We start from the raw sequence: 22,796 nt of genomic DNA on the forward strand, positions 1-22,796 counted from the left end.
CTGTAGAGATGAAATAGTCTTGTGATTTTTTTTCCCACACATACATATATTGCGCTCTACTACGGTATCGAGCACTATTTTTTGGATAACCTTATTAAGACATATATATATATATATATATATATATATATATATATATATATATATATATCTATATATATATATATATATATATATATCTATATCTCCCCGCGACCCCGAAGGGAATAAGCGGTAGAAAATGGATGGATGGATGGATGGATATATATATATATAAGAAATAATTGACTTTCAGTGAATTCTAGCTATATATATATATATATATATATATATATTATATAAATAAATAAAAGAAATACTTGAATTTCAGTGTTCATTTATTTACACATATACACACACATAACACTCATCTACTCATTGTTGAGTTAAGGGTTGAATTGTCCATCCTTTTTCTATTCTCTGTCACTATCTTTCTAACCATGCTGAACACCCTCTCTGATGATGCATTGCTGTGTGGCACGCACAAAAGTGCTTTCATCAAATGCACTAGATGGCAGTATTGTCCTGTTTAAGAGTGTCACAACATTGCTGTTTACGGCAGACGGACTGCTTTACTGTAGACGTTCTTTATATTGTGGGAAAGCGGACTCAGGTCCGCATGGAGCTGGAGGGGGCGTGGCCTCCAGCTCCGCCTGAATTTCGGAAGATTTTCTGGAGAAAATTTGTCCCGGGAGGTTTTCGGGAGAGGCGCTGAATTTCGGGAGTCTCCCGGAAAATCCGGGAGGGTTGGCAAGTATGCATCAGGCAGCGGACTCTCTCCAAATTATAATAAACACCTCCCAGTCACCTACTAGTAACATCACTATGAGCTCGTTGACCTTCTAGAAATATAAAAGGCAGCTCAGCTCGCTCGCAGTTCTGGCTTGAGGTGAAGGCTAATTCGCTTTTAGCGTAACGTTAGCTCATTTTGCGGTGTGTGTGTGTTAGGGACAGCAAAGCCCTGTCTGTCTGTTATTTCACTTTACCTTTTTCTGTGTTGATTGAGCTGTGTTGAAGCAGCAAAAAAGGACATTATGTTAAATGAAGAGTTTCTGTCTCTGATAGTTGATATAATAATGTAACTGCGTCATAAAGCCTACATGAACTCCATGGTGTTCAGGGATGAATAGTCTCTCCTATTGCTATTGTACTATTTTTTCAGCTATAATTACATTAATCATTAGTAATGCAGCAGCCTAGTTTTGAATGGCAGGGTCCCTGCTATCACATGTTGATAAAAAATATAATTTATTAAATTATTATTAAATAATAATTTATTATTTACATAATAAAAATCAACTACAGGCTTCCCAAATGCTGTAATAAATTAAGCATAATGAGCAGCATGGTGGCACAGGAGTTAGTGCATGTGCCTCACAATACGAAGGTCCTGAGTAGTCCTGGGTTCAATCCCCGGCTCGGGATCTTTCTGTGTGGAGTTTGCATGTTCTCCCCGTGACTGCATGGGTTCCCTCCGGGTACTCCGGCTTCCTCCCACCTCCAAAAACATGCACCTGGGGATAGGTTGATTGGCAATACTAAAATTTGCCCTAGTGTGTGAGTGTGAGTGTGAATGTTGTCTATCTGTGTTGGCCCTGCGATGAGGTGGCGACTTGTCCAGGGTGTACACCGCCTTCCGCCCGAATGCAGCTGAGATAGGCTCCAGCACCCCCCGTGACTCCAAAAGGGACAAGAGCTAGAAAATGGATGGATGGATGGATGGAGTTGACTTGAAACTGTTTAATGTTGCACTTTTTATATGTAGAAGAAACGTTTTGTCATTTTATTTAATCTGAGCAACAATTTGAGGCAGTTTAATGTTGATTAACATGGGCAGAATTATTATAGTGTTCCCAATGTTAAAAGGATAAAGCCATTGTTTACAAATTTGGTAAATAAATAACCAAAAAATTTATATTTTGTTGTTCTCTTACTGTACCGAAAATGAACCGAACCGTGACCTCTAAACCGAGGTACGTACCGACCCGAAATGTTTGTGTACCGTTACACCCCTAGGAAATAGTGTCAAAGCGCTTTGAGTACCTTGAAGGTAGAAAAGCGCTATACAAGTATAACCCATTTACCATTTATGTTAGGGATGTCCCGATCCAGGTTTTTGCACTTCCGATCCGATACCGATATTGTTTTTGCATTTCCGATCTGATACCGATACTGACCGATACTGGCCTATCCGAGCATGTATTAAAGTTTAAAGTTATTTAGCCTACTTAGTTGTCAGAATCATGTTGAAAAGGGTTTTAGTACTCTTGATAACAACTAGCCAGCTGAATTAGGGGAGTTTTAATAATACACAATGGTTGGTAACAAGAAACTGACCTGTTTATTCAAGGATAAACACAAAATAGACAAAATGATACATGACAAACAGAAATGGCATCATTGAACTAGGGCTGGGCGATATGGCCTTTTTTTAATATTGCGATATTTTAAGGCCATATTGCGATACACCATATATATCTCGATATTTTGCCTTAGCCTTGAATGAACACTTGATGAATATAATCACAGCAGTATGATGATTCTATGTGTTTTGATTGATTGATTGAGACTTTTATTAGTAGGTTGCACAGTGAAGTACATATTCCGTACAATTGACCACTAAATGGTAACACCCCAATAAGTTTTTCAACTTGTTTAAGTCGGGGTCCACTTAAATTGATTCATGATACAGATATATACTATCAGATATGTACTATCATCATAATACAGTCATCACACAAGATAATCACATTGAATTATTTACATTATTTATAATCCAGGGTGTGGAGGGGAGCGCCGGATGTAAGTGTCAAAAAGACAGCCAAAAGAGTTTGATATGAGAATAAAACTAAAGTTAAAATATAGGGTAGAAATGCACCCATTTGCAGGAAATGTAGTCTTGATTTTCAACATTTTCTTTCAAGGCTTGCATGTCTACATTAAAACATTCTTCTTCATACTGCATTAATATATGCTACTTTTAAACTTTCATGCAGAGAAGGAAATCACAACTAAAAAAATCACTAATTTTTTCATACGGTATTGATCTGGAAATTTTTGCCTCAGCATTTTGATGGTGTGGGCGTGTACGTGGCACCGAATGGAGATAAGCGTCTCGACAGACGTCACAATATTTGAACAATGATGACGACGAAAACTGTTTTCTCTGTCGTGTCCGTGTGTCGAAAATTGTTATGCGCTTATTTTTTTATTAGATTTTGTGCGTGGTATAGATTTGCTATGCGCAGAGGACGTTTGAGCAGTGCGTAATTGCACAGGCGAGCACCTTAGAGGGAGCGTTGCTCGCACGGCTGCGCTAGCATCACAGCTAACGTTAGCCATGCCGCTACCTCTCTGCTCGGGGAGGATGTATGTGACGTATGACGTGACAGTATGTGACGTGTGTAAGAAGGTGCGCTTGCTGTCTGTGAGAGGGAGACACAGGAAAGAGTGAGAAGAGCCTGTCGTGTAATGCCAGGAGCTAAAAGCAACTGCGTGAGAATTGAGGATGTGTTAAAGGTGTGCTGGAAAATGCGGAACGGAAATTACAGAGCAGCAGAAAAGTGGAATGTATTATTTAAATCGGTGCGTTGGAAAACACGGACCGGAGTTTTTTTTTAAACTGGATCTGGATCGGCATTTTCCTATGCCTTGCCGATACGCAATTTTTGGCAAATATCGGCAGCCGATCCGATCCAAATATCGGATCGGGACATCCCTAATTTATGTATTTTACAAACAAGACGAAGCGGCTTGTGAGTGCTTATAGACGGGGGAGGGGCCCACAGCAGCATTTAAAAATGTCTTTATCCTCTGTTGAACAACTTTATTTTATGATGTTATAAATAAACAATGGAAAAATGTCATGTGGGGTACTTGGTGGTTGTCTACAGCCACTCAAATAGGTCCATACGTCATATTACTAAAAAAAACACATCTTCTGTTCTTGCTTTCAGGAGCCAAGGAGAACTTGAGGGACTACAGTGGCCATCTTGCCTTCCATTACCTCCACCCTAAGGAAGTGAAGGAGTGTCCAGAGGAGGACTGCGAGCTGCGTGAGTTAAAGCGACGCAGCGTGAGCGAGTCCAAATATATTCACGTCACGTCTCACCGCAGCGGCGGAGTTTCAAGTGTCGCAGGCCAGAGAGCGCAACAGGAACAGGAAGCTGGCGTCGCTGTTCCACTCCAAGAAGAAGTGGGGCTCGGCCGAGGAGCTGGCGGCCATCGAGGAGGAGAGGGCGGCGCCGCAACAGCTCGCCCTTCCCGCCTTCAGACCCAGGAAGTTCTCTCGCTGAAGACGGGGCGCTCACCGAGATCCGCAAGTTCACTTCCGCTTTTACAATTTGGCTCGCCGACGCCGCCAACACAAAACGTATCCTCAATATGTGACCGTATCAGTATTTACGCCAGGATCATTTACAGGTTTAAAGGTGATATTGTGGTTTTGTTTACGCGTCAACTGCCTTTTTAAAAAAAAATACAAAAGTAGCTTTAAGCGACCAAAGCTATATAACTACCTACAAAAACAAAACAATGAATGCTTTATTAGTGTAGTTTGAAGTAACTGCAGAACCACTACTTGCTTAGCAGGGACTCATTGAAATGTTATTATTTCAAACCTTTTTATTTGCTCTTTTTTGTTTGTATGCGCTTTGGACGCCAGCAAAGTTTACTTGCTTAAGTGAGCTGTTTTAGTCCGAGTATGTTTTCTTGCTGCAAAAAACCACTAGTGACTAGGGATGATGTTTGTTAAGAAATGATCCATTTTGATGCCATTATCGAATCCTCTTATCGAACCGATTCCTTATCGATTCTCTTATGGAATCCATATACCGTATTTTTCGGACTATAAGTCGCAGTTTTTTCCATAGTTTGGCCGGCGGTGCGACTTATACTCAGGAGCGACTTATGTGTGAAATTATAAACACACAATATAAACAGCGTACCTGCCCAATCACGTTATAACTGTAGAATGATGGAGGGCGAGTTCTTGGTTTCTTATGTGGGTTTATTGTTAGGCAGTTTCATTAACGTCCTCCCAGCGCGGCAACAACACACAACAACAGCAGTCACGTTTTTGTCTACCGTAAAGCAGTTCGTCTGCCGTAGACAGCAATGTTGTGACACTCTTAAACAGGACAATACTGCCATCTAGTGCATTTGATGAAAGCACCTTTGTGCGTGCCACACAGCAATGCATCATCAGAGAGGGTGTTCAGCATGGTTAGAAAAATAGTGACAGAGAATAGAACAAGGATGGACAATTCAACCCTTAACTCAACAATGAGTAGATGAGTGTTTTGTGTGTGTATATGTGTAAATAAATGAACACTGAAATTCAAGTATTTATTTTATATATCCATCCATCCATCCATTTTCTACCGCTTATTCCCTTTTGGGCGGAAGGCGGGGTACACCCTGGACAAGTTGCCACCTCATCGCAGGGCCAACACAGATAGACAGACAGCATTCTATATATATATATATATATATATATATATATATATTTATAGCTAGAATGAACTGAAAGTCAAGTATTTCTTATGAAATACTTGACTTAGTATTTCGTCAAGTATTTCTTATATATATATATATATATTTATAGCTAGAATTCACTGAAAGTCAAGTATTTCATATATATATATATATATATATATATATATATATATATATATATATATATATATATACATATATATATGAAATACTTGACTTTCAGTGAATTCTAGCTATAAATATATATATATATATATATATATATATAAGAAATACTTGACGAAATACTAAGTCAAGTATTTCATATATATATATATATATATATATATATATATATATATATATATAAGAAATACTTGACTTTCAGTTAATTCTAGCTATAAATATATATATATATATATATATATATATATATATATATATATATATATATATATATATATATGTATGTATGTATGTATGTATGTATGTATGTATGTATGTATGTATGTATGTATGTATGTATGTATGTATATATATGTATATATATGTATATATATGTATATATATATATATATATATATATATGAAATACTTGACTTGGTGAATTCTAGCTGTAAATATACTCCTCCCCTCTTAACCACGTCCCCAACCACGCCCCCCGCCCCCTCACCCCGCCCCCCACCTCCCGAAATCGGAGGTCTCAAGGTTGGCAAGTATGCTGTGTGTATATATCTATATATATATATATATATATATATATATATATATATATATATATATATATATATATATATATATGAAATATATGTATAAAATATATGTATATATATATATATATATATATATATATATATATATATAGAGTATAAGTATATAGCCAAACTATGAAAAACAACTGCGACTTATAGTCCAAAAAATACGGTAGGTTGTTGTATATGGAAAAAAACACACAATTCTTGGTTTAACAAAAACTCACTTTTGGCAGCCTTCACTTATATTTTTTAAGAAAAAAATTAAATTAAATAAATAAATATTGACTGTTACTGCCTCTTTAATTGGGCCACCTAAGAAAAATACATGCAAGGAAAATCCTGCATTCATTTGTATTATTTATTAGACAGACCTGCAAACTCTGGAGTGGTGTAGGCTACAAGATACCGTTAACGTTATCAGACACATACAAAACGCCTAACGTTACCGTTAGCCACTGACTATGCTTGGGTAACGTTAGTCTAGCTAACATTACCGCAGTCCTGGTTGACATAAGAGGTAACATTATTTTAGCCTAAAGGCTACAAGTGAGAAAATATGGAAATTAACCGGCAACAGTTAACGTTAGTTACTCACCGGCACTATCACTGGGACTGCAGGTTGAAGCAGAGAAAGAAGGGTGTGCTTCGTCATCTGTCGCTGCTTCTCCACGACACGATTCTCTAACCTTCAGGTTATGTACGGCCTGAACATGTTTCAACATGTTTGTTGTACTGCTCCCCCTACAGGAAAGCGAAGCCTGGTAATAATTGCAGAAGATAGCCGTTTCCTCGTCGTATTTCTTAGTAAAGTGAAGCCATGCCTTGGAGCGTTTTTTTCCGGTCCATTGTTGTTGCTGCTTTGGTATCTGCCGCCGAATGACTGAGCTACGTCATTTCCTGTGACGTGCCACGGGACGTTTCCTGTGACACGGGATTCGTCCCCAGAGATTCGAATAAAGAACCAAATATTTTTCTTTACTATAGTGCAGGGGTCGGCAACCTTTACCAGTCAAAGAGCCACTTTGATCAGTTTCACAAATTATAGAAAACAATGGGAGCCGCAAACATTTTTTTAAATTTAAAATGATATAACACTGCACACAAAGTTTTTTTTTTGCTATGTATAAACTAGGGGTCTCAGACACGCTGCCCACACCTTAATATGGAATTTGAATGCTGGTGCGGCAGCGGGTACAGCATATAGCACCCACTGCAACCAGCGTGCCTGATCAGCCACACGTTGTGTGGGCTTCAGCTTGCTCACGTAATTGACAGCAAGGCATACTTGGTCAACAACCACACAGGTTACACTGACGGTGGCGGTATAAAAAAAACTTTAACACTCTTACTAATAATGCGCCACACTGTGAACCCACACCAAACAAGAATGACAAACACATTTCGGGAGAACATCTGCACCGTAACACAACAGAACACATACCCAGAATCCCATGCAGCCCTAACTCTTCCGGGATACATTATACACCCCCGCTACCAAACCCCGCCCACCTCAACCGACGCACAGAGAGGGGGGGGTTGATGTGTGAGGGAGCAGGGTTGGGGTGGGGGCGGGGTTTGGTGGTAGCAGGGGTGTATAATGTAGCCCGGAAGAGCTGCATGGGATTCTGGGTATTTGTCCTGTTGTGTTTATGTTGTGTTACGGTGCAGATGTTCTCCCGAAATGTGTTTGTCATTCTTGTTTGGTGTGGGTTCACAGTGTGGCGCATTATTAGTAAGAGTGTTAAATTTGTTTTATATGGTCACCGTCAGTGTAACCTGTGTGGCTGTTGACCAAGTATGCATTGCTGTCACGTACGTGTGCAAGCAGAAGATGTATATTGTATAACAAGTGGTTGGGCTGGCACACTATTAATACAGATTGTAGAGGGCGTCAAATGTTGTACCATCATGGCACGCCCTTATTATAGATGTAAGGGCGAAAATCGGTGAATATTAATCCCGGGAGTTTTCTGCGAGAGTTACTGAATTCCGGAAGTCTCACGGGAAAATCGGGGGGTTCGGCAAGTAAGCTGCTGAGCCGCATCAGAGTGATCAGAGGGCCGCATGCGGCTCCGGAGCCGCGGGTTGCCGACCCCTGCTATAGTGGCTTCGATAACGGGAACCGTTTCTCAAAAAGGGATTCGAATCCATGGCGTCGGTTCTTTTCTTATCGAACAATCGGGAGAACCGGTTTTCAAACATCATCCCTACTAGCGACGTTCCAAAATGCTGGAGATTTTTGTTAATTTTCGCACCATCTTAAATGCGCATCAATGCAAAGACTGCCTCGCTGCTATTTCACACAGACTCTTACTGGATGATTGGTCAAGATAGTTCACCTTTCATTATGTGCCTTCATTAAGTTCAGCGCTTAGCATTTAACGTTGCCAATGCGTGTTTGCACTGTTACTTTGTCAACTTGTGCTTTTAAAAGGGAATTTTCTTCCTCGTCATATTTTAATTTGCAGAGGATACTGTTGTATAGTTATTTTGCTATTAAACTATTTTGTATTCAACTTTTAGTGTCTTTTAACTCTGTTTTGACAAATTTTGCCAACTCAACTCATGACTACAAAGACGAACGACTCGGTTTCCGAATCTGTCAATGACTAATATTAATTCAATAATCAAACAAATAACTTAAATTGTTTACTATAGAAAATATAACTAAATTCACCTACGACCTAAAACATGATTTTTCTTCTACAAACCCCGAAACCAGTGAAGTTGGCACATTGTGTGAATCGTAAATAAAAACAGAATACAATGATTTGCAAATTATTTTCAACATATATTCACTTGAATAGACTGCGAATACAAGATATTTAATGTTCGAACTGGAAAACTGAATTTTTTTGCAAATATTAGTTCATTTTGAATTTGATGCCTGCAACATGTTTCAAAAAAGCTGGCACGAGTGGCAAAAAAGACTGAGAAAGTTGAGGAATGCTCATCAAACACTTATTTGGAATAATCCCACAGGTGAACAGGCTAATTGGGGAACAGGTGGGTGCCATGATTGGGTATAAAAGCAGCTTCAATGAAATGCTCAGTCATTCACAAACAAAAACGGGGCGAGGGTCACCACTTTGTCAACAAATGCGTGAGCAAATTGTCCAACAGTTTAAGAACAACATTTCTCAACCAGCTATTGCAAGGAATTTAGGGATTTCACCATTGGTGCATAATATCATCAAAAGGTTCAAGAGAATCTGGAGAAATCACTGCACGTAAGCGATGATATTACGGACCTTTGATCCCTCAGGCGGTACTGCATCAAAAAGCGACATCTGTGTGTAAAGGATATCACCACATGGGCTCAGGAACAATTCCGAAAACCACTGCCAGTAACTACAGTTGGTCGCTACATCTGTAAGTGCAAGTTAAAACTCTACTATGCAAAGCGAAATAATAAATATTCTAGTTCAATTGGCAAAAGTCGCTGTTTATCGTGCGGTTTACATTTATATAATTACAACTAGAGATGTCCGATAATGTTTTTTTTGCCGATATCCGATATTCCGATATTGTCCAACTCTTAATCACCGATTCCGATATCAACCGATACCGATATGTACAGTCGTGGAATTAAGACATTATTATGCCTAATTTTGTTGTGATGCCCCGCTGGATGCATTAAACAATGTAACAAGGTTTTCCAAAATAAATCAACTCAAGTTATGGAAAACAAATGCCAACATGGCACTGCCATATTTATTATTGAAGTCACAAACTGCATTATTTTTTTTAACATGCCTCAAAACAGCAGCTTGGAATTTGGGACATGAGGAGGTTGAGGTGGGTGGGGATAGGGGGTAGCGGGGGGTGTATATTGTAGCGTCCCGGAAGAGTTAGTGCTGCAAGGGGTTCTGGGTATTTGTTCTGTTGTGTTTATGTTGTGTTACGGTGCGGATGTTCTCCCGAAATGTGTTTGTCATTCTTGTTTGGTGTGGGTTCAAAGTGTGGCGCATATTTGTAACAGTGTTAAAGTTGTTTATACGGCCACCCTCATTGTGACCTGTATGGCTGTTGACCAAGTATGCTTGCATTCACTTAAGTGTGTGTGAAAAGCCGTAGATATTATGTGACTGGGCCGGCACCCAAAGGCAGTGCCTTTAAGGTTTACTCCCTACGTCCGTGTACACAGCGACGTTTTAAAAAGTCATACATTTTACTTTTTTTAAACCGATACCGATAATTTCCGATATTACATTTAAAAGCATTTATCGGCCGATAATGTCGGCAGTCCGATATTATCGGACATCCCTAATTACAACAAGCAACAATTAACAGCAACTTGCCTCAGAGGGAAGTGGCCACCGAACTTAAAGGGGAACATTATCACCAGACCTATGTAAGCGTCAATATATACCTTGATGTTGCAGAAAAAAGACCATATATTTTTTTAACCGATTTCCGAACTCTAAATGGGTGAATTTTGGCGAATTTTTCTATTATTCGCTCTCGGAGCGATGACGTCACAACGTGGCTCTGTTATTTTCCGTTTTTTCGACTGTTTTCCGTACCTTGGAGACATCATGCCTCGTCGGTGTGTTGTCGGAGGGTGTAACAACACCAACAGGGACGGATTCAAGTTGCACCAGTGGCCCAAAGATGCGAAAGTGGCAAGAAATTGGACGTTTGTTCCGCATACTTTACCGACGAAAGCTATGCTACGACAGAGATGGCAAGAATGTGTGGATATCCTGCGACACTCAAAGCAGATGCATTTCCAACGATAAAGTCAAAGAAATCTGCCGCCAGACCCCCATTGAATCTGCCGGAGTGTGTGAGCAATTCAGGGACAAAGGACCTCGTTAGCACGGCAAGCAATGGCGGCGGTTTGTTCCCGCAGACGAGCGAGCTAAACCCCCTATCAACCCTAGCTTCCCTGGCCTGCTGACATCAACTCCAAAACTGGACAGATCAGCTTTCAGGAAAAGAGCGCGGATGAGGGTATGTCTACAGAATATATTAATTGATGAAAATTGGGCTGTCTGCACTCTCAAAGTGCATGTTGTTGCCAAATGTATTTCATATGCTGTAAACCTAGTTCATAGTTGTTAGTTTCCTTTAATGCCAAACAAACACATACCAATCGTTGGTTAGAAAGCGATCGCCGAATTCGTGCTCGCTGGCTGTCGTGTCGTTTTCGTCGGTTTCGCTTGCATACGGTTCAAACCGATATGGCTCAATAGCTTCAGTTTCTTCTTCAATTTCGTTTTCGCTACCTGCCTCCACACTACAACCATCCGTTTCAATACATGCGTAATCTGTTGAATCGCTTAAGCCGCTGAAATCTGAGTCTGAATCCGAGCTAATGTCGCTATAGCTTGCTGTTCTATGCGCCATGTTTGTTTGTGTCGGCATCACTATGTGACGTCACAGGAAAATGGACGGGTGTATATAACGATGGTTAAAATCAGGCACTTTGAAGCTTTTTTTTAGGGATATTGCGTGATGGGTAAAATTTTGAAAAAAACTTTGAATAATAAAATAAGCCGCTGGGAACTGATTTTTAATGGTTTTAACCCTTCTGAAATTGTGATAATGTTCCCCTTTAACATCTCAGCAACAAGCTGTAATATCTTACTGAGATCATTTAGGAACAAAACCCTTAAAACAAGTCAAACACTCTAACATAAAATCTGCTTAGTGAGAAGAATTATCTTAAATTAAATAAATGCTAGTGCCATTATCTTGACATAACGATGTGCGCTCGGCATCATGATTTTTTTTTCATGCTTGAAGTAAGAATTATTACTTTAAAAAAGTAGTTTTATACCTGTGAGTGTAGATGACACAGCTTTGCAACACTTGATATTCTAGTTTCAAGCATGTTTTTTTTACTCAATATATGTCTTAATGGGGAACATTATCACCAGACCTATGTAAGCGTCAATATATACCTTGATGTTGCAGAAAAAAGGACCACATATTTTTTTAACCGATTTCCGAACTCTAAATGGGTGAATTTTGGCGAATTACCGTATTTTCCGCACTATAAGCCGCCCCGGGTTATTAGCCGCACCTTCAATGAATGGCATATTTCAAAACTTTGTTCACCTATAAGCCGCTCCGGGTTATAAGCCGCGCCTACGCTGCGCTAAAGGGAATGTCAAAAGAACAGTCAGATAGGTCAGTCAAACTTTAATAATATATTACAAACCAGCGTTCTAACAACTCTGTTCACCCCCAAAATGTAATGTGCAAATGTGCAATCACAAAAATAGTAACACTCAAATTAGTGCAGAGCAATAGCAACATCAATAACTCAACGTTGCTCGAACGTTAATGTCACACAACACACAAAATAAACATTTAAAGCCCACTTTCTGAAGTTATTCCTCATCCATAAATCCCTCGAATTCTTCTTCAGTGTCTGAATTAAAAAGTTGGGCGAAAACGGCATCCAAAATGGCCGGCTCCGTCTCGTCGAAGTCATCAGAGTCAATGTCGCTGTTGTTGTGCAGCAGTTCCGTGAATCCTGCCTTCCGGAAAGCTCGGACCACAGTTGAGACCGATATATCCGCCCAGGCATTTACCATCCACTGGCAGATGTTGGCGTATGTCGTCCGGCGCTGTCTCCCTGTCTTAGTGGCGCAGGTCATCTTGTTGCTTCCTCTACCTACGTACCATTGATTCATTTATGTTCAATTCTCTCGCTGCTGCTCTATTTCCGTGTTCTACTGCGTGACTTATTGCCTTGAGTTTGAATTCTGCGTTGTAGGCGTGTCTCTTAATAGGAGCCATTTTGTGGTCTTTACAGATGTAAACACACAAATGAAATGAAACGTAATATCCACGCGCTTCTTCTTCTACGGGGGCGGGTGGTTGCTTACAGTAGAAGAAGAAGCGCTTCCTCTTCTATGGGGGCGGGTGCTTACCTTGGCGGTTGCTTACCGTAGAAGAAGAAGCGCTTCCTCTTCTACGGGGAAAAAAGATGGCGGCTGTTTACCGTAGTTGCGAGACCTAAACTATATGAAAATGAATATTAATATTAATCCATATATAAGGCGCACCGGGTTATAAGCCGCACTGTCAGCTTTTGAGAAAATTTGTGGTTTTTAGGCGCGGCTTATAGTGCGGAAAATACGGTAAACGCCTTTCTAATATTCGCTCTCGGAGCGATGACGTCACATCGGGAAGCAATCCGCCATTTTCTCAAACACCGAGTCAAATCGGCTCTGTTATTTTCCGTTTTTTCGACTGTTTTCCGTACCTTGGAGACATCATGCCTCTATGTGACGTCACAGGAAAATGGACAGGTGTTTATAACGATGGTTGAAATCAGGCACTTTGAAGCTTTTTTTAGGGATATTGCGTGATGGGCAAAATTTTGAAAAAAACTTCAACAAATAAAATAAGCCACTGGGAACTGATTTGTAATGGTTTTAACCCTTCTGAAATGGTGATAATATTCCCCTTTAAAGTGTCACCATCGGATTGCGACAGAAAGACCAGGAAAAAAAAATGTCAATGCCTTGTTAGAGGCAAATATATAGACAAATATTCAAAAGTTGAAATTAAGCTCACCTGTCAAAGATTTGTGTTCATCCTGACATTTTGGCGCGATGCTTCACCATTTTTGTATGCAGCGTTTGGGCACAGATGGTTTTTTTTAAAAACATGTTTTTTAAAAGTCGGTTTACAGCAAAAACTATTCAATGTTTTAACCGTTTTTTGTGTGTGTGTGTAAGCGACCCCCTTACTCGGCGGTCCTTCAACTCCCTGACTTTGTGGACCCCGCTAACGCTCCATAGGGCTTTAGCGCTTAATTCCTGATTAGCTCCAAAGGGCAACACTTGCTCTCGAGTTTTTTCTTTTTTTTTTGCACGGGGGTCCGGGGGGGTTTGTATCAGACGACACCGAGAGGGTAGGTGTTGGGGGGGGGGGGGTGCAAAGTGTTTTTGTGCCTCATTTTTGAAGCGGTGGATGTTGGCAGGCTAAGAGGGGAGTTTCTGTAATAGATACTTATCTTACTGCCCTCAAGCCCCTCAAACAAAGTCCCCCCCTCGTCCCCTCTGAAGAGATTATAACCCAGGGAGGCACATTAACTCTAATCCCGATGCTTTGAGGCCTCACACCCCCGTACCACCCTCTGCCCCTCTTATTCCTGCCCTTCTGTTGTTTGGGGAGGGGGGCCCACCTTGTTTCTGCTGCTTGTAAGAGCAAGGCCTGTGGCTACACCCACCTGTGTGTGGGTGTGTGTGTGTGTGTGTGTGTGTGGGTGTGTGGGTGTGTGTGTGCGCGCTGCATACAGCTGTGTAACTGATTCCTCCCTCTGAAGAGATTAGGCGCTACATTGTCGCTTCGGTTGCTCATTTCCATGAGAGCACAGCCTCCCACCAGCGCTCCGCTCGCCTTTGTTATTTCCACTCGGAAAACACAAGGCCCGATGTTCCGGGCTTCCTAGTCGCTATTGTCTCACAAATAGTAGCCCCCCACACATCCACACCCTCACGGGTGTACATGTCATGTCACAGATGCCCAATAACCTCGTTAGCGCCCGTAGAGAAAACACTAGTGCATCAATTTCAGTTTGTTGTGGATTTGACAGTAGCCATTATTACCTTGATGTTGAAGTTAAAGTAGCAATGATAGTCACACACATACACACGAGGTGTGGCGAAATTATTCTCTGCATTTGACCCATCACCCTTGATCCCCCCCTGGGAGGTGAGGGGAGCAAAGAGCAGCAGCGGTGGCCGCGCCTGGGAATAATTTTTGGTGATTTAACCCCCAATTCCAACCCTTGATGCTGAGTGCCAAGCAGGGAGGTAATGGCTCCCATTTTTATAGTCTTTGGTATGACTCGGCCGGGGTTTGCACTCACAACCTACCAATCTCAGGGCGGACACTCTAACCCAGTGGTTCTTAACCTGGGTTCGATGGAACCCTAGGGGTTCGGCGGAGGTCAAGACACACCCGACTCATCGTGTAAATGAAAACTTCTCCCTATCGGTGTATTACGGATACGACAACAGCAGAAGTCACACTGATTTGCAGGTGTGTAATTTGTTGTGAGTTTATGCACTGTGTTGGTTTTGTTCTTTGAACAAGGTGATGTTCATGCACGGTTCATTTTGTGCGCCAGTAATAAAACATGGTAACACTTTAGTATGGGGAACATATTCACCATTAATTAGTTGCTTATTAACATGCAAATTAGTAACATATTGTCTCTTAACTAGTCATTATTAAGTACTTATTAATGCCTTATTCGACATGGCCTTATTATAATAACCCTTTAACCCTAACCCTAACCAAATAACTCTAAATTAAGTCTTTGTTACTTAGAATATGTTCCCCTATTGTCCAAATAACTCTAAATTAAGTCTTTGTTACTTAGAATATGTTCCCCTAGTGTCCAAATAACTCTAAATTAAGTCTTTGTTACTTAGAATATGTTCCCCGAGTGTCCAAATAACTCTAAATTTAGTCTTTGTTACTTAGAATATGTTCCCCTAGTGTCCAAATAACTATAAATGTAGTCTTGGTTACTTAGAATATGATCCCGTAGTGTCCAAATAACTCTAAATGTAGTCTTTGTTACTTAGAATATGTTCCCCTAGTGTCCAAATAACTCTAAATTAAGTCTTTGTTACTTAGAATATGTTCACAAATAACTATACATTTATTCTTGGTTACTTAGAATATGTTCCCCTGGTGTCCAAATAACTCTAAATTAAGTCTTTGTTACTTAGAATATGTTCCCCTAGTGTCCAAATAACTCTAAATTAAGTCTTTGTTACTTAGAATATGTTCCCCTAGTGTCCAAATAACTTTAAATTAAGTCTTTGTTACATAGAATATGTTCCCCTAGTGTCCAAATAACTCTAAATTAAGTCTTTGTTACTTAGAATATGTTCACAAATAACTATAAATTTAGTCTTGGTTATTTAGAATATGTTCTCCGAGTGTCCAAATAACTTTAAATTAAGTATTTGTTACTCAGAATATGTTCCCAGAGTGTCCAAATAACTCTAAATTAAGTCTTTGTTACTTAGAATATGTTCACAAATAACTATAAATTTAGTCTTGGTTACTTAGAATATGTTCCCCTAGTGTCCAAATAACTCTAAATTAAGTCTTTGTTACATAGAATATGTTCCCCTAGTGTCCAAATAACTCTAAATTAAGTCTTTGTTACTTAGAATATGTTCACAAATAACTATAAATTTAGTCTTGGTTACTTAGAATATGTTCCCCTAGTGTCCAAATTACTCTAAATGTAGTATTTGTTACATAGAATATGTTCCCCGAGTATCCAAATAACTCTAAATTAAGTCTTTGTTACTTAGAATATGTTCACAAATAACTATAAATTTAGTCTTGGTTACTTAGAATATGTTCCCCTAGTGTCCAAATAACTCTAAATGTAGTATTTGTTACTTAGAATATGTTCCCCGAGTGTCCAAATAACTCTAAATTAAGTCTTTGTTACTTAGAATATGTTCCCCTAGTGTCCAAATAACTCTAAATTAAGTATTTGTTACTTAGAATATGTTCCCCGAGTGTCCAAATAACTCTAAATTTAGTCTTTGTTACTTAGAATATGTTCCCCAAGTGTCCAAATAACTCTAAATTAAGTCTTTGTTACTTAGAATATGTTCCCCGAGTGTCCAAATAACTAAATTAAGTCTTTGTTACTTAGAATATGTTCCCCTAGTGTCCAAATAACTCTAAATTTAGTCTTTGTTACTTAGAATATGTTTTCCGAGTGTCCAAATAACTCTAAATTAAGTCTTTGTTACTTAGAATATGTTCCTGGGTGCCCAAATAACTCTAAATTAAGTCTTTGTTACTTAGAATATGTTCCCCTAGTGTCCAAATAACTCTAAATTAAATCTTTGTTACTTAGAATATGTTCCCCGAGTGTCCAAATAACTCTAAATTAAGTCTTTGTTACTTAGAATATGTTCACAAATAACTATAAATTTAGTCTTGGTTACTTAGAATATGTTCCCCTAGTGTCCAAATAACTCTAAATTAAGTCTTTGTTACTTAGAATATGTTCCCCTAGTGTCCAAATAACTATAACTTTAGTCTTGGTTACTTAAAATATGTTCCCCTAGTGTCCAAATAACTAAATGTAGTCTTTATTACTTAGAATATGTTCCCCTAGTGTCCAAATAACTCTAAATGTAGTATTTGTTACTTAGAATATGTTCCTCGAGTGTCCAAATAACTCTAAATTAAGTCTTTGTTACTTAGAATATGTTCACAAATAACTATAAATTTAGTCTTGGTTACTTAGAATATGTTCCCCTAGTGTCCAAATAACTCTAAATGTAGTATTTGTTACTTAGAATATGTTTCCCGAGTGTCCAAATAACTCTAAATTAAGTCTTTGTTGCTTAGAATATGTTCACAAATAACTATAAATTTAGTCTTGGTTACTTAGAATATGTTCCCCTAGTGTCCAAATAACTCTAAATGTAGTATTTGTTACTTAGAATATGTTTTCCGAGTGTCCAAATAACTCTAAATTTAGTCTTTGTTACTTAGAATATGTTCCCCGAGTGTCCAAATAACTCTAAATTAAGTTTTTGTTACTTAGAATATGTTCACAAATAACTATAAATTTAGTCTTGGTTACTTAGAATATGTTCCCCTAGTGTCCAAATACCTCTAAATTAAGTCTTTGTTACTTAGAATATGTTCCCCTCGTGTCCAATACCTCTAAATTAAGTCTTTGTTATTTAGAATATGTTCACAAATAACTCTAAATTTAGTCTTTGTTACTTAGAATATGTTCCCCTAGTGTCCAAATAACTCTAAATGTAGTATTTGTTACTTAGAATATGTTCCCCGAGTGTCTAAATAACTCTAAATTAAGTCTTTGTTACTTAGAATATGTTCCCCGAGTGTCCAAATAACTCTAAATTAAGTCTTTGTTACTTAGAATATGTTCCCCATACTAAAGTGTTACCAAAAACATATAACTTTGTCTTGAATTTGAAAAAAAAAAGTATATATTTTTCCCTAAAGAAGGGTTCGGTGAATGTGCATATGAAACTGGAGGGGTTCGGTACCTCCAACAAGTTTAAGAACCACTGGTTTAGAGACTTTACATACCTCGTTAAGCACTAGGAATGTAACGCTATGAAAATTTTATATCACGGTTTTTGTCGCCAAAATGATCTGTTGTTATTGTTATTGTTGAATGTGCTCAAAAAGTATTTATACACACTTTTAACCAAGTTTCATATAAAAAAATAAAAAAAATAGCCACACAATATACTTTTTTGGAAGAGGAACGTTATATGATATTTCTCTGGCTATTTAAGAGCCATATCATTTGTATTTGACTGTTTAAATATGTGTCTTTTTCTGTTTTTTGTTTGTTTGTTTTTTTCACAAATTGGATGTGGTGCACTCAACACGTTTTTTTCTTTGTAACCTGAAGTAAATTAACTTTCTGTTGTTATATTCAACGATCACTCTTAAGAGAGCACATCTTGTTGGTTGAATGTGCTTACCGTATTTTCCGGACCATAGGGCGCACCGGATTATAAGGCGCACTCTTTTCGATCTTTTTTCATACAAAAGGATTATAAGGCGCATTAAAGGAGTCATATTATTTATTTTGTTCTAAATGGAAAAGACTTCCTTGTGGTCTACATAACATGTAATGGTGGTTCTTTGCTCAAAATGTTGCATGGATGATGTTTTACACATCATCTTCAAGTCGCTTTCTGACAGTCTCTTCCGGATGCGCCGTTTTGTGGGCGGTCTTATTTACGCGGCTCACCTTCGACAGCGTCTTTTCTCCCCGCCATCGTTGTTGTAACGGTGTAGCGTGCAAGGACGGAGTGGAAGAAGTAAGCGAACTGTTTTAAAGGGGAACATTATCACAATTTCAGAAGGGTTAAAACCATTAAAAATCAGTTCCCAGTAGCTTATTTTATTTTTCGAAGTTTTTTTTCAAAATTTTACCCATCACGCAATATCCCTAAAAAAAGCTTCAAAGTGCCTGATTTTAACCATCGTTATATACACCCGTCCATTTTCCTGTGACGTCACATAGTGAACACAAACAAACATGGCGGAAAGAACAGCAAGCTATAGCGACATTAGCTCGGATTCAGACTCGGATTTCAGCGGCTTAAGCGATTCAACAGATTACGCATGTATTGAAACGGATGGTTGTAGTGTGGAGGCAGGTAGCGAAAACGAAATTGAAGAAGAAACTGAAGCTATTGAGCCATATCGGTTTGAACCGTATGCAAGCGAAACCGACGAAAACGACACGACAGCCAGCGACACGGGAGAAAGCAAGGACGAATTCGGCGATCGCCTTCTAACCAACGATTGGTATGTGTTTGTTTGGCATTAAAGGAAACTAACAACTATGAACTAGGTTTACAGCATATGAAATACATTTGGCAACAACATGCACTTTGAGAGTGCAGACAGCCCAATTTTCATCGATTAATATATTCTGTAGACATACCCTCATCCGCTCTCTTTTCCTGAAAGCTGATCTGTCCAGTTTTGGAGTTGATGTCAGCAGGCCAGGGAAGCTAGGGTCGATATTCCGTCCCTGTTCGTGTTGTTACACCCTCCGACAACACACCGACGAGGCATGATGTCTCCAAGGTACGGAAAACAGTCGAAAAAACGGAAAATAACAGAGCTGATTTGACTCGGTGTTTGAGAAAATGGCGGATTGCTTCCCGATGTGACGTCACATTGTGACATCATCGCTCCGAGAGCGAATAATAGAAAGGCGTTTAATTCGCCTAAATTCACCCATTTAGAGTTCGGAAATCGGTTAAAAAAATATATGGTCTTTTTTCTGCAACATCAAGGTATATATTGACGCTTACATAGGTCTGGTGATAATGTTCCCCTTTAATGACATTCAGACTTTAAAACATCAATCAATAACGGAGCAGCATCTCCTCATTCGGAAACAACAACAAGGCTGGAAATGTGTCCTGTGAAAAACCGTCCGACCGGAACTCTCTAATAACTAAAGTTCCTTGGGTGAATAATGTAAACTCACTACACCGGTATGTTTTAGCGCTTTCATGGTGAGTTTACTGACAGATATAAGTAAGAACTTTACGCTACTTTATATTAGAAATGGTAACAGCGGAGGATGAATGTCCCATAACAAGAAGATAGAGAAAAAGAAGAAGTTTATCGACTACAAAGGCGGACGCGTGCAATTTTTCAGGACTTATGCAGATCCCAAATACACATCAGCAGGTACCAGAAAGTAAGAAAAGTTGGTTTTGCATGATAATGCGAAACAAAACGCCAGATAATATATCTTACCTTATACACACACCATAATAATACTCCTATGTTGACAATCCATCAAGGGGTGCGGCTTCATAGCTTACCAAAGTCGTACTAAAACATTTTGATACATTTTTGAGCGTCGTTTGTAATGTTCTATATTTTCAATGGAACATATAAAATGTTGGTGTTGTTTACTTGAGTCATATTGCCATCATATTGCAGTCTACACGTATCTCTTATGTGTGACTGCCATCTACTGATCACACTTATCACTACACCATGTACCAAATAAAATAGCTTTCGAGGTCGGTAAGCAAAACCAGGATTATTCCGTACATTAGGCGCACTGTCGAGTTTTGAGGGGAAAAAAATGGTTTTAAGTGCGCCTTATAGTCCGGAAAATACGGTAATAATTTTATATCACGTTAGTTTCATATTTGAAGTTGAATTGCTGACATTAATTAACTTTTACGCAATATGAGTTTATAACATAATCATGACAGAGTTTATTTATTTTTACAATATGCCATATGTCAATAAACTTAATAACATATCACATGGTACAACATGTATCTTATCACAGGCACTTATTTCTTATGCCTGTTTATATTTTTTTATACATATTTTTATTCATGTAACAGTCAAAAGTTTGGACATTCAACAGACTTTGATTTGTATTTTTTTTTTTTTTTACCAATTGTTTAAAAAGTAAAAACGTTTCATTGGTTGCATTCGCTTCATGCTCCGATCATTTCTAATAAAAAAATGTTATGCTTTGTACGAAACATGGCTGAACTTTTCCCACCTTTTAGTTATATTGTGAGCTATGTTTTTATTACATCATTTTCAAATTATAAGCGTGTAGTAGTGTTTGGGACGTCGCCAACTAGTGGCCTGGCATGAATATTACAGTCACTTTTTTTTGGTGTACATAAAGCATTTCCACTTTAGACATTTTACTCCAGCGTTTAGTCGATTCTTCTTTTCGGGTTGGAAGGAACTTTATTGTTTTGACTCTCCATTTTTGCAGTATGTCCTTAAAAACAGCGGACCACTTCTGTCATTTAGCGGATCTTTAACTGGAGTTTTTGCAGTAGACCTTTAAAAACAGAAGAACACTCCTATTATATGTACTCACTTTTTTGCAGTAGATCCTTTTAAACAGAAGACAAGGTCCTTAAAAATAGCAGAGCACTCTTGTTTCGTAGAGGATCTTTGATTGGCGTTTTTGCTGCAGATTCATAAAAACAGCAGATTACTCCCGCCATATAGGCTCTTTGACTAGCATTCTTGCAGTCTTTAAAAACTCCTTTCATATGCGTTGGAACTTTGACTCGCATTTTTGCAGTAGGCCCCTAAAAACAGAAGACCACTTCTGTCATATAGAGGATCTTTAACTGGTGGTTTTGTGGAATATTTTTTTAAAAAACAGCAAGCTCCTGTCCTGTAGAAGATCTTAATCTTTTTGTAGGCGATTCTTAAAAACAGCCGATTTTCTCCTTTCGTATGTAGGATCTTTGACTAGGATGTTTTTGCTCTAGGTCCCTTTAAACAGAAGACTAGGTCCTTAAAAATAGCAGAGCACTCTTGTTTCGTAGAGGATCTTTGATTGGCGTTTTTGCAGCAGATTGATAAAAACAGCAGATTACTCCCGCCATATAGGCTCTTTGACTAGCATTCTTGCAGTCTTTAAAAACTCCTTTCATATGCTTTTGGATCTTTGACTCGCATTTTTGCAGTAGGCCCCTAAAAACAGAAGACCACTTCTGTCATATAGAGGATCTTTAACTGGTGGTTTTGTGGAATATTTTTTTAAAAAACAGCAAGCTCCTGTCCTGTAGAAGATCTTAATCTTTTTGTAGGAGATTCTTAAAAACAGCCGATTTTCTCCTTTCGTATGTAGGATCTTTGACTAGGATGTTTTTGCTCTAGGTCCCTTTAAACAGAAGACAAGGTCCTTAAAAATAGCAGAGCACTCTTGTTTCGTAGAGGATCTTTGATTGGCGTTTTTGCTGCAGATTCATAAAAACAGCAGATTACTCCCGCCATATAGGCTCTTTGACTAGCATTCTTGCAGTCTTTAAAAACTCCTTTCATATGCGTTGGAACTTTGACTCGCATTTTTGCAGTAGGCCCCTAAAAACAGAAGACCACTTCTGTCATATAGAGGATCTTTAACTGGTGGTTTTGTGGAATATTTTTTTAAAAAACAGCAAGCTCCTGTCCTGTAGAAGATCTTAATCTTTTTGTAGGCGATTCTTAAAAACAGCCGATTTTCTCCTTTCGTATGTA

General features: G+C 38.7%; 1 protein-coding gene across 1 annotated transcript in view; it reads left to right on the forward strand.

The window, feature by feature from the left end:
- LOC133612450 (uncharacterized) overlaps nucleotides 1–5,480 on the forward strand; it is a 58,593-nt gene extending 53,113 nt beyond the window's left edge. Inside the window, exons 9-10 of the mRNA XM_072914597.1 lie at nucleotides 3,975–4,073; nucleotides 4,135–5,480. Of these exons, the coding sequence (XP_072770698.1) occupies nucleotides 3,975–4,073; nucleotides 4,135–4,313 (278 nt within the window). The 3' untranslated portion in view covers nucleotides 4,314–5,480. The remainder of the gene's footprint in view (nucleotides 1–3,974; nucleotides 4,074–4,134) is intronic.
- The last annotated feature ends 17,316 nt before the right edge of the window (nucleotides 5,481–22,796 follow it).

This window comes from Nerophis lumbriciformis, linkage group LG01 (assembly GCF_033978685.3).
Source record: "Nerophis lumbriciformis linkage group LG01, RoL_Nlum_v2.1, whole genome shotgun sequence".
Lineage (NCBI taxonomy): Eukaryota > Metazoa > Chordata > Actinopteri > Syngnathiformes > Syngnathidae > Nerophis > Nerophis lumbriciformis.